The following is a 13,535-nucleotide window of genomic DNA, read 5'->3' as shown; positions in this document are numbered from 1 at the left end:
TAGTTCACTCTGCTCATCGTCTCCTGACTGCTTCTTAGCCTACTGTGTGAGATATGGTATAAAACCGACTTCTCCTTTCTTCTATAGGTTCTCTGGCAATGAAAATCTGCAGGAAGGATTCTTTAGCGATCAAACTGAGCAACAGGCCCTCCAAGCGAGAGCTGGAGGAGAAGAACATCCTCCCAATGCAGACTGATGAGGAGAGACTTGAACTGAGGCAGCAGATTGGAACAAAACTGACAAGGTAAGACCCAAACTCTTTACTCACTCGCCATCAAACAATGGGCTGCTGGGAGAGGGGACAGTAACGTACCACTTTTATAACTGGGCTGTGGAAATTTGAGGTCCTCTACTCTCAGTGCTCTGTGTGAGAAGTCACGTGACAGGTTGAAGAAAGCCAGTAACTCTAGGCTTTGCATCTGCTTCAGTATAATCTTCCATCGACCACCATCTCTGACCCTCCTTTGCTACAGAAAGCCCAGTGGAAAGGCGTGCTTTCGCCATTGGGGCTCATTTTCTACCCCTGCAATGAAAAGGTGCCACTTCGGGGACATTCTGGGCCATAGACTCGTGAACCCTCCTTCTGTACTCTTTTGTGGAACTACAGTGCTGCTAAGTGACTGACATGAAGTCTCCTCAGGATGGAGTTAACTTTGGAGCAGATAAATGCATTCCCAACCAGAAACACTGATACACACTCACAACCTGGTTTGGTTGGGTCAGGCTTGGGCAGGGTTTTTCCTTTTGTAGACTATCATGTCTGTGGTCTTACTCCATTCCACTTGATCTTATACTAGCCATGATAGATGCAGGCTAGGGTAGAGCGGTGATTGATGAACATGAAGGATAGAATTGTTTACCTCTCTTCCTCTCAGCGATTAGCGGCATTCAGAATAGTTACTATTCCTGGGAGAAACTTGTAAGATGTTCAAGGGCTTTCCTGTATGCTTTTTTACCTGTGCTTTCTTTTCTGTATCAAATCTAATGGTGCAACTGGCCTGTGCGATCTGGCAGCAGTATTACACAGGAGCAGGCAGTAACAATGCTTTGTGAATGGAAGTGTTATGTTTGTTTAGAAGGGAAGGTCTCGAGTGTGGTGTGCGAAAGTGCGCCTTTCTATGCCTTGGAGAGTAATTTTCAGAAAACTCAAGTTATTTTTTTTTCCTGTTGTATAAATAAGATTTCAAAACCCTCATTACTGTATCCATACTTTGTCGTCACATAATAATGCAAATCTCAAGCAAAATTAAAGGCATACTGGATTTCTAGTCCTCAGGGAAGAACTGTGATGCAGACTATGATTGCAGTTGGCAAGTTTAATAATAATTCTGAGGAATTTGTACCACTACAGCAATGGGTCCCGGAAGTTTGAAATAACCAGCCAATTAAATTACACACATTATTTGTGGAACTAATATAAAATACAGAATAAAAACTTCAGTGGATAGTTACAATTGTCAGCAATAAATAGGATCAATTCATTTTCACTAGAATGTTGATTAGGATACTTCAGTATTTATATGCATTTTTCACTGTGCATCATTAAGGAGAGATCATTAGCTGCAGCATTGGGCAGATCAGAATTTAGATCTAAAGAGAGAGTTGTATTTAAGACAGAAGCTTATGGGGTGGCATACTGAGAACTCAATCTCTGACATACGGCACAGGGCCAATTAATCCTTGGGGGTAATTCCACTGACTCAGAAGTGTCTTTTCACGTCGTATTCAAATGGTGCCAGAAACCACTAACTCTCAGATTGTCCTCGGAGAATGGTTATGACTTTATTGTTGTGTCTGCCAACTAGTAGCCAGATACCTGAGTCCATTTAATAAATTAGCAAAGTTTACCTGCTGGGCCAGTTCTGGCCTGATTCGAACACCAGTGACTTCACAGCGCTAAATAGGGCTACAGAGTATATCCTGCAGCAGAACTAGACCTGCTCAATGTACTCTTTGAATATTAGCCTTGCCAGAATGCAACACAGGATCTTCATTGTCTATAATAACAACACTTAACAGGTTTGTAGGACGTCACGTGAGTAAATATTATCATCCCCATTTTAAGGATCCAAAAACTGTGCTTCAGAGAAGCAGCATATACCTAAGACCATAAAATGAGCTTGTGACAAAGTGGAAAGAAAACCCAGGTTCTCTGAATCCCAGTCACATGCATTAGCCATGGGACTATGCCCAAGGACCCATCAATTCAGAAGTAATAATGCCAAAAAGTGGCTATGTGGAATCCTCCCTGTAGTCAAGTTAGAAGGAACTATTGTAAGCTCCAGTATGGAAACAAGGTACTGTCTTTAGCAGCACCCATGAGATGAGGGTAGAAGTTGGACACTGTGGACCAGTTCCTCAGCTGCTATGAATCGTCATCGCTTCCATTAATTCCCATAGAACTACTCTAGATTACGCCTGCTGAGCATGAGGCACTTTGAAATACGCAGTTCTTAAAAAATATTTCTTTAAAGTTTGTATTTGGAAATGTCTTTATTAGGCTCCCTGGCTCACCAACCCCTCCTCTTGTTTGGTTTTCACTCAGCTTGCCCCCACCCCAGCTGCACAGAAAGGCAGAGGTGTGTAGTGTAAGTGACACCGGGACACAATATGGCAATTTAAGCAAAACTGGGACCATACAACTGTCATAGTTACTGGTTGAATTGGTCCACTGGACCCTCCTGGTTTTTTTTAAGTGCACCCCTGCCCAGCTCTCAGTCCTCTAGCCGTCACCTGGCTCCGGATGGAATCACACCACGATCCCATGGGCCCTGGGTTGAGGTCCTTCATGTTAACACAGATCATCTCAGCAGGCTGCAGTTAGGCTTAGAACCTACAACTCAGTTCCCCTCTGGGCCAATGACTGTGGTAATCAGTGACCAAACAGCTTCCTTAGTATCATTTTTAAAGCAGAAGCATTTCAGAGAGAAAATATCCTCAGATCAGTAAGCCAGACCCTTCGCATATCTAGCTTTTTGTCTACAGCTTACTAGTCCCTTGGTCTGCGAAGGTCTGGTTTCTTTAGATTCCCTCCACAAAATTTCTTTCTGGGTGTGCCTGTCTCCCAAGGGAGCTGCAGATAAGTGACTCTTCCGGTCACTCTGAGAGAGGCTTTTTAACTTTTAGTGTCCGTTGGATAGGGTGACCATCCATCCCGTTTTTGGCGGGATGGTCCCATATTTGGGATGCCAAAAAGGCATCTCAACTTATTTTAGAAAAGGAACTAATTGTCCCATATTTTCCACCAGCAGCTGCTGGCTGGAGAGCAGGGAGCCCACAGGGTAGCCTACTTTCCCCTTCCCCAAGGCTCAGGGAAGCTGGTGGAACATGGGTGGCTATCCCATCCCTGCTGCTTTGCTGGGGCTTGGGGAAGGCAGGGGGTGAAGACCCGCGGCTGCCCCTTCCCTGTCGCTTCCCTGGGGCTTCTGGGAGCACTGGGGGCTGCTGCAGATCAGGGTGGGCGGGCGGGCCGCTGCCATCTCCTTCTCGGCTACCTGGGGCTTGGAGGAGCCAGGAGGAGCCACCCCTCCCCCCACATCTCCCTGTCCTGTATTTGGGACAGGGACCTATGGGTGCTGTTCCAGTGGATCTCTAGCCTCCTAGCTTTGACAAAGTAAGGCTTGAAACTTACTAGAGGTAATGGGCTGGAATCCTGATGCTACCAGTCTGACCCAGTGGTTGGCAGGCTGCCGTGCGCAGCTCAAGGGCCACGTGTGGCCCATCAGAGTTCTGTGCATTACCCAGGAGACATTTTGGTTTCCCATGCACAGGGTTGCCAGATTCACTGGTTTCCATCCATGTAGGTTTTATTCCTAGCGGTATTACTCAAATGACACGCAAGTAGAACAAGGGCAAGTGAAGTGAGGTGCGTGCCGATTGCACACAGTGTTGACTGTGAGAGCCAGAGGGGTCTGTCACAACCTTGTCCCCAGAGAAACATTGTTGCATCATTGTGTAGTATGTGCAAATACTGCCATCAGGAGCGCAGGCCAGAGGACATCCACACATTCTCCCAGACGGTGGTTGATGTGCTGTAGTGTAGGCATTCTGCCCTGGTGGATGTTAGTTCTGCATGAAGCAAATGTACATTACCATCCCTTCTGCAGAAAAACTTCGAACCTGTACTGTGCCCTGCCACACCCTGTTATTTGCAAAGCTGCATCTAAGTGTTGTCATGCTCAAAATGTCCTTCGAAACCTGTCAAAAGTACCACTGGGAACCATGGCTCCTATCCTGTCTCTGTCCACTCTAATAGCGGGCAACTTGCAGCCTGGGAACTGCGTGTAGTCTATCAGGGTTATATGTCTTGCCTCCAAGACAGTTTCTTTACCATCACCCACACGCATGGTTGCCAGAGTTTGTTGGTTTCTGTGCATGCAGTTTTTCCCTACCAGTATCACTAAAGTGGGATGCATGTAAATCAAGGGCTTGTGGCACAAGGAGTATACTGATTGCACACAACGTTGACTGGGAGAGCCGTGTGCTCTGTGTGTTCGTCGGCACACCCTGCAAATTCTAGCTATAAAAGCACAGTTAGCCACCTTACCCTATCCCGGGAGACTGTCTTGGTTATGACAGTCATGCACCCACTGAGAGGAAGGAAGGCCACTTGTGCAGCGCATTCACTAGCCTGGGTTGCCCATTGCTGGAGCACACATTTAAGAACTAAAAGGATTCAGCTAAAAAACAAAGAATGGTGTCCAATATACATCCATTCTCTTTTGTCATCTTTTGTTATCGTCTCATAACTGAGTAAGAGGAAAATAAATTTCGTGGTGAGATTGGTAATGTAAATAAGACATTGCATTTGCTGTGCTATCTTTAATCCAGTTAATCAACGCAAACGTCATTAACATGCTCCTAAGGAAGAAGAAGAAAGACAGTGTTTTGCATTATATTGTGTTCTGTATTCCAAAATGCATTCATTCTGCAACACACAACAAAACACCATCTATACCACAGCAACTGGAAAATCTGATCTGAGGCAACAGAGATAATACATTGCATATATCACATGACAAATATGATGTATGCAAATACTCCTCTGAGACACAATAATGATAATATATATACATAAAACTAGGTGTGACGTAATACTGTCCCACAGATTATTTAACAACAAGAATGAAGTATATGTGACTTGCCAATACTGTAGTAAAAATCACACATTAGGTTTGTTACTTAATAGCAGACATGACCGATGGTGGTCTCCATTTGTTTTAATGGAGAAGATAATCTCTCAATACTCCCCCTCTCCTGTTCTGAAAAACATTGCATAAGAATAGAGGAATCAGCTTTGTGTTTTCTGATGGAAGTAAAAGGCAAACGTCACCAAACAATTCTGAAATGTCACGCATGTGTTGTGAGATTTCTTTTCTTTATTTTTTTTACCTGTTCAAATCAAGTTCTGATTTCCTCTTTGTGTGTTTGAGAGAGTGTCTTCATGCATGCAGGAGAAGAGAGGGAAGAGTTGAGAGATGAAATGGAGTGAAAAGAAGGGAGAACTGATCAGGTGGAAAAAAGATGGAGGGGAAATTATGTCACCAGTTCAGATATGATTTGACCATAAACTGGCAGCAGTGTCATAAGCATTTAACGTGCTGTAAATCTGCTATAACACTAAGTACCATGGCTATTTTGGCTAGTCAAGTCACCTGTAGATAATTTGACATGTCTCCGAAATTTGCTTCACTGTTAAATGTAATGCAATAAAGGACGATCCAATCATTTGTCAGCTGCCTGTTTCAGGTTGACTGATCCTTATAGAGAATGATGTATTCAGAGGAGATATTACCAGCACATTTGTAGAGGTGCTACTTCTTGGTAGAAAGCTGTCCAAAAGAATTAATTTTTGAAAATAAAATTTGACAAATATTTCTATTTGAGACCATGGCATCATTCATGCCTGAAAAAGTAGACAAGCAATTGCTGAATACATCATTCAGTGGATGGCTTGCTGGCACGTTCAGGAACATCATCCTCCCATACTACATGCCATGGTGTTGACAGATAGGGCGCAAGGACTGTGACCGTGACCTCTATTCCAAAGAAAACACTAGTATTACTGATCTACCTATTCTCACATCAGTGTTTCTTTGTTTTTATTTTTCCATTTCAGGCCCCTTAACTCTGAACTTGGAGAGACAAAGCCAGTGGGTTGTAATGTAGAGAAAAGGCTAAATATCCCTCTGAATCATTGCCATGGCCACATGCTCATTATTGGCTACATCTACACTACCCCATTCAGTCATCCACGCACCCCCACCCCGAATGATCTCATGGGGTTTGATTTAGTGCGTCTAGGATGGACATGCAAAGTTGACCTCTTGGGGATGCAACTGACCCCTGTACTCCTCATGAGACACAGAGAGTAAAGAAGAACCTTCCCCAGGATGGACAGCCAAGTTAGCCAAACACAGATATGTCAATTTTAGCTATACAATTGCTGTAGCTAGAATTGTGTGTCTGTAGTCGACTTACTTTGCCTGATGTTGACGTAGCCCAAGTAATACAATGATTGGTGGTTGTAATGTACTACGTCTTCACCAACTGAGCTGTGAATTCGTGAATGTTTTCAAGTGCACAAAGGCTCTTTACAAGGCCCCCAGGAAACAAACTGCCAAAAGAGCTTGTTTTTGTTTAATAAAAGTTTTCTGCTATGAGGACAGACACAGCTTTTGGAAATGATTTATTATTTACACAGCATTACAATCCCACTGAGAGTGTGCAGGTTTTGTTCATTCACATAGTGGTTGCAACCTCTGCCAACCATGACTGAATGATTGGTCTGGACCCAGTTCCCAATAGGATTTTCATTTTCTCACTATCTTAAAATCATGTTGGGATAACCAGGGCAGTGGGACTGGATTTTGGTTTAGTTCTTAAATGTGAAGTTATTTCTTCCTAACTACCTCTGAGCTCTGCAGGCTTCAGTAATGAGAGAAAAACATTCCCCAAAGCAACAAATCATTCATTGTGGCAGCAGAATGTTTGGTGCATGTTTGGGAAAAACTCCACAGAAAATAGAATTGTGACAAACAGGCTCATTTAAATCCTAAATTAAAACGGAGGTCCCAGCACAACTAGAAGTTTGAGTGTTGTATATTGATGAAAACCTGAAGAGAGCTGAGCCTGTGTTTTGGGGATGAGGATTGAACCAAATGTAACAGGGCATGCCATTGCTCCTGGTGTCTTGCCACACAGAAACTGCAGACACTCCATAAGCTGTACATTCACAGTGCCATTTATTCTGAGTTCCTGATACCAAAAATCCCTGTTCAACAGTTGAGTTACATGATCTTTTATGCTTTTGACCCTCTCATCAGGACTTGAGGGCTCAGGTTTGGAATAATGGGCTAACTGGCTTTCTGTCCCCATCAGTCTGATTATCTAACTGCCTCAGTCAGCTTTCCCTGGAAAACTAGCTGACATCTAATGGTTATTACACAGCAAAGGAAAACTCAGGGCTTCCATGTGTCAACTGACTCAGACTCAGGCTGCAGTGCTGTGTCTGAGCCCAGGAAGATGAAAGAGCCCTACAAGCCAGGCCTTGCCAGCCCAAGTTAGCTGGCACAAGATTGGCCATGGGTTTTTCTTTTCCTGGTAGATGCACCCCAAGTGATGGGAGTGCAGGCTCGCCTCTTTACTCCCTGTACTCTGTCACTCAAAGCAAACACTATCAATGGCATTCTTCCTCCTGTCAGAGCTTCATGGAGAAGACCTTACTTAACTGGTCACTCCAGGGCCATTCTTGCTAACATCACCTGGTGGGGTGCTGTCAGAGAGTGATAGTGAGAAACAAAGTAATGATAAACCAAGTAACCCTTGTACCTCTCAGGCCTAACCCTGTCCCAGTGAAATCCATGTGAGCTCAGTTGTGTTGAAAGGAAGAATGGTCATTTGTGATTAAGGGACTACACTAGGCCTCAAAAGATGACATTTAGTTCCTGGCTTTGGTACTGACTTTCTGTGTGACCTTGGGCAAAACACTTAGCAATAGATTTGTAAAGGTATTTTGGCATCTAAAAATAAGTGTCAAGTGGGACTTTCAGAAGCATCTAGGTGCCTGTCTCCCATCAGTTTCAATGTTTTTGAAAATGCTGTGGTTTTGAAAATTCAACTAGATGTCTCCATCTTTCGGTACCTAAATACCTTTAGAAATCTGGCCCATGGCATACTGAGGAACTTCACAAAGGTCATGAGGCCCCTAACTCCCTTTGAAATTGGTGGCAATTGGGTGTCTAAATACCTTTTGAGAATTCTGTCTTTGGTGTCTCAGTGCCTCAGTTTCCTGTCTGTAAATGGGATTCTGATTAGTCCATGTAGATTTTAAGTTTTTGGGACAGTGACTGTCTTACTGTACATTTTCAATACTGAACAACATGGGGGCATTATCTGTGGGAAGGGGCAGCTGGAGGTGCTACTGTTGTGCACCTAAAATAAGGATTCTTTCCTATGTCAGGAATGAGGGTCTCCTTGTAAAGCAGAGGTCCAGCTACAAACACCTCATATGAATTAAGACATTAATATGCTGCTCAATAATCTGTAGAGTTAGAGTTCTCAACAGGACAAATCCAGACCAGAAAGGATATAAAGCAAGCCAGGAAGAGGGAAGGGTCATGCCCAGTTTCACCACAAAATGCACATCAGATTCCCTTATATGCAAATGAAAGCTGCCCACCCTGAGCAGAACTCTGAGAACTGGCAGCAAACATGCCATCCTCAGCCCTCCCCCCTGCTTAGGACAGATCCCCATGCCAGGATGTACCAGTTTCAGCTTATCCAGTCCAGAGGCTGTTGTGTCATCTATGTGAGAGTAGTAGACTTGTGTGAGTGGAGATATATACTGACTGCAGGCTTCCCTTTTGGCAAACATCACTGTGTCAGAGCCCGACTCCTATATGTGCCAAGAATCCTTGTTTTTGTTATTTTAAATGACAAGATTAAAAGGGTACTCTTATCTTAAGTGTAGACAGTTGTGAGTTGGAATGGTAATTAGGGACAAAATCTCCCCAGAGGGGTCAGTGTGGTCACTCATTAAATGGAAAGTGTTTGTGTTACATTAAAGACGTGTGTTTCAGTCAGTGGTGCTGCCAATCACTGAACAAGTCTATTATTCCTATGACCTCTCAGTACCCCTGCTGTGTGCTGTGATAAAATCAGTACAAGTCACTCTGCATTCTCATTATGGTGCATGTTTCTTCAGTCCTATTTTGTGGAAAGCAAATTAGTGAATATAGCCGGGTTGCAAGTTCTACCACCTTCCCCACCCCTTCCATCTTTGTGCAAAGTGAGATAAATTTATCTAAACACAGGCCTGAGACATGTTCTCAGCACTGCAGAAACTAATATACTTTGTCTGCTTAACCTTCCTCTGCAATTTCAATGGGATGTAATGTCCTTTATTTCCTATCCTAAATTGTTGTGTTTGTGGTGGTGTTAGCTGTTAAACAGCTAACCATTTCTACCCAGACACTGCTGCATTTCATCAGGGGGTGAAATAATTCTGATATGTATAATATCATATAAGCTTGCCATAGGAGAAATAAAAAGGACATATTGCTAATAAAAATACTCTTTATATCACTGCAATAAACAGGAGAAAAACAAAGAATACAAGCAGTTCTTTACTTGGCTAAAAATGATATATTTAAATAAAAAAATGTGTTATTGTTTGGATCTAAAGCAAGGAAATAGCTGTTTAAAAATGTAATGCCCTAGATCTAAAACAAGAAAATAGCTTTTTCCCCTTGTTATAGTTAATGCTGACAAATATAGAACAGTTCCACTAAGAACCAGGTTATAAATTTCCACCTTGAAAAATCTTGTCATAAATATTTTCATTTTCTGTCTGCTGACTGTAAGGAGTTAATCACAAAAACAACTGTTGTACAGATTGGATGATCTTGTAAATTTGATAAGGGAAACAAATCAAAAACAATGCAAGTAGGTAAGGGAAGCAGACTGACAGGAATAAATTTCATTTTTATAGGCAGATGATTAAAAGATGAAGAAACTGCTTTTGGGGCAAAGAATTTAACTTCTCTTAGTTTCTCCTTTTTTCTCAACATGTTATGGCCTGATTGACAATTGTTGTGTGAGATTTGTCTGGGTAACTCCCATAAAGCAGTCAACATTCAAAGCCAATTCTGAAGCTAGTCTTTAAATAACCATATCCAGGCTTGTAACAATCCTGTTTGCATGTGTAATCACTGTTTGCATGCATAAGCGTGATAATTTCATGTGCAAGTTGTATGTGAATATTTAAATTCAATTTTTTAAACATTTGGCCTGCATTAGGTCTGTGGTAAGTATTGCTTAACATTACATATTTAAGGATTTTTGGAAGGTCAGATCAGTTTTAAGAAAACTACTGTATCTACCATTGTGCATGATTAAAAAAATATACAAGCTTGGAATATTGCACATTCTTCCTGCAAGACCATGTAGAACCTCAGACTGTAGAAAATGAGAGGTGTTTTATTTGCATGCTTAGTCACAACTTTTTATTTTACAAGAAAACTTGGGCTAAGAAATATGTTCACATTTCAATACTCTGGGATTTATGTGTACAACTCACACTATATGTGTGGATTAAAATTTACCCTGTAGGCTATGCACTTTGATATATGAAATTATAAATCATGTTCAAAATGTTAATTAACAGAAACATGCTTTGGTCCACGGTGACCAAATCTCAGTGCCTTTTAAGGCCATAGATGTAATAATGCAACTGGTGGGATCATAATGGAGATCTCTAATATCTATAACATAGCAGCATACAGAGAAACCACATGTGGCACACCCAGTTAATTTAGTAATGTAAGATCTTTAGTAACCCAACTCTTAATTGAGATAATTGATTTTAGGAGATAGAGATGCCATTGCTGAGTTATATGTCACAGGAACAGACATTCAGGATGTTAAGTTTATACTAAGAGTGGGAGGCTTTAGATTATTTTTGGAACAGTAATCCAAAAAAAACCCCTGTATTCTTCTATCTGTCAGCAAAATCTTTGTGTTTTCTTTTGTTGCAGTAATAAAAGTAGATACTGTCTGCTCATTTCTTCCTGCTGACAACTGTCTGGTTTAAAAGCTAGCCCAGAAAATTTGGAAATCCTAGTCCACTCTGAAAGGTGTTAGAGGCAGTGCACAGGTGTTTCGGTAGTCACGCTGCATGCATTCTTAACTGAGCTGTTGGTAATAAATGTATTTGGAGGGTTTCTGGGTTCCTTGCTCTCTTGGCTGACACAGGGCAAAGTGCTTCACCAATCAACAGGATTGTGCATTGCTCAATAATGACTCCTCTGCTGTGTGAGGAGCAGCATTGGCAATCTGCTCCAGACATCCTCTACCAGAAGGATAGTGGCTGGCAGGAATTGTGCCAGGGGACAAATTTACCTATATAAAGCAGGTGGATTATTATCCCAGGGTCACTAAATAAGCAGAAAGCCCCTCACCATCTTGCCTGGAATAGCTAAGAAATTATGTAGTTATTTTTACCCTATAAAACAAGAGAGTTCAGGGCTCTGTCATGGCTTAATGTGATATAAGAGCAGGGAAGAGACTTTACAGGAGTTGAAGGCTCTGACTTTGCCTCCAGAAGTCATGAACGCAACTGCCAAGCCTTGTGAATTAAAAGATACGTCCATGCATTTGTTCCCCCATCTTCTGTTTCTCCCCTCTCGCTTCATTACGACTTATTGTATTGCAGTAGTCCTTAGGGATCTAAGCAATTGGAAACAGACAGATATGGAAAGCATAAGGAAACAATGTGACAATATTGTCAGAATGATAGGCAAGGATCTCAGCACATGGACTGCCTACCATTGTCCCACTTGCTGTGTCAGCTTGGATCTTCTGAGTTGCATTCCTTGTGACCTGTTCCTTCTCCTATCTTCGCGTATCTGCGCTAGGTCAACCACAATCTGTCCCTAAACATTAAAATGTGAAATGCAGATATGAATATAAACAAGAATGAAAATCCAATCCTACTGTTGTTAAATGTAAACATGTATTTTCATGTGAGAAACTGGAGGAGTCAGCAGCATAAAAGATGGAGCACTATGCTTATTTTCTTCAAAGTTGCTTTTAAATACAAATCAGATAGTAACAAACTTGAGCACTGAGGAAAGTTTGCAAATTCATTAGCTTTCACGCTCAGCCAAAAACATGATTCCAATGCTTTTGTTGTGTGAGGGGTCTTGTTGGGCTTTTCTTCCTCTGTTGTTTATGGCAGCATGTAGTTCTTTGGATGACTGAGTAATGTTCCAGTTCAGTATTCCGGATTGCGCTATCCATACAAGCCCTGCCTCAGAAAATATCTAAGGTGAGGTCCTTTCAAGTGTGCTTTGTGTAGCTAGTGCGATGCAAGTAGAACCATCTCCTACTTTGTAGCCTCACATGATAACATGTGCCCTCCAAGTGTGGCATGGAAGGGGTCTGGCCCTTTAATATTTCACATTTCTGAGGAACGCTGATGAATGCAAAACAGCAGCTTTTGTAATAATGGACAAGTTAAGCCTAACTGTGCAACAGGCTTTGGGCATAGCTTCCACATCCATTTCCACCTCTGTGTTTTAACACTAACCTGCAGCTTCATCTGCTAGGTTAGTCCTAGGCCAGCTGCCGTACAGTGGCCTGTTTTGGTGATGTCAAAAGACACTCATTAGAGAAAAGGCTGAAACTACCATGCTTACTTCATAGGTTACCTCCCAAAGACAAATCTGAAGCCACGTCCCCAGAATCCCTCCTTGTCCCGTACACGAAGCTACATGCACAGCAGCAGGAGAGCAGCCCCTTCGAGCAAGAGTTCTACTATTAAGGAGCAAATATTTCACTGCTGGCATGTAGGGCACAGAACAGCAGGCCTGCAGGCCTCTGTGGGACAGAAAATCCAGGATTCACCCATGGAATGCTGAACAGTTGACTGCCTTGCAGAGAGATACAGTCTAGCATTCACATACAGAACATTGTGTAATAACAACTCTGTTGAGCTTCCAATTCTGAGCATCATCCAAACAAAGTTTTCATTGTAGTGAAGACCTCAAAATGCAATTTTTACTTAAACGTTTTTTTTTTACATTTCTCTAGAGAGCAAACAAAATGCAGTTTGTTATTTTTACTGGGCGCCTCTTTTGCAATATCCTTGTCAGATGTTTAATTTATGATAGAATCCCAGTGAGCTTAAAGATCAAAATATTCTAAAGTGTAAAGGAATAATAACTCTGTGGACCAGGTAGGCCAGGATTTTTGCTCTTCTATTTTGCAAAAACGAAAAGATTGTTGGGTCCCCCCTCCCTTTCTTTGTTTAACATCAATGCTAATTAGGAAATATTACTTATGAAAAGGTTAGTGGTCCCTCAGAGATCATTATGCTTGAATCAGGACAATGAATTTAGGCATGGTTTCTTCAGCCTTCAAAATACAGCCTGACTGTTGCTGGCAAAGAGGAGTGGGTGTCAGGGCCACGGACAGCAGACAGGCAAAGGGGGAGGCTGCCACAGGGCTTGGCAATCTAAAAGGGCCCAAGGCTC

At 42.3% G+C, this 13,535-nt stretch overlaps 1 protein-coding gene across 8 annotated transcripts in view; it reads left to right on the top strand.

Annotated features, from left to right (window-relative positions):
• Positions 1-13,535, top strand: part of PHACTR1 (phosphatase and actin regulator 1) — a 261,903-nt gene that overhangs the window by 197,617 nt on the left and 50,751 nt on the right. For all 8 annotated transcript variants that reach the window (XR_012644501.1, XM_074987675.1, XM_074987673.1 and 5 more), the window contains one exon: positions 88-244. Coding sequence is in view for 7 of the 8 variants with exons in the window: in XM_074987675.1 (XP_074843776.1) it covers positions 88-244 (157 nt within the window). In the remaining variant the exon portion in view is untranslated. The remainder of the gene's footprint in view (positions 1-87; positions 245-13,535) is intronic.

The sequence above is a fragment of the Carettochelys insculpta genome, chromosome 2 (assembly GCF_033958435.1).
Source record: "Carettochelys insculpta isolate YL-2023 chromosome 2, ASM3395843v1, whole genome shotgun sequence".
Taxonomy (NCBI): Eukaryota; Metazoa; Chordata; order Testudines; family Carettochelyidae; genus Carettochelys; species Carettochelys insculpta.
This window is presented reverse-complemented; position numbering and strand designations above follow the sequence as displayed.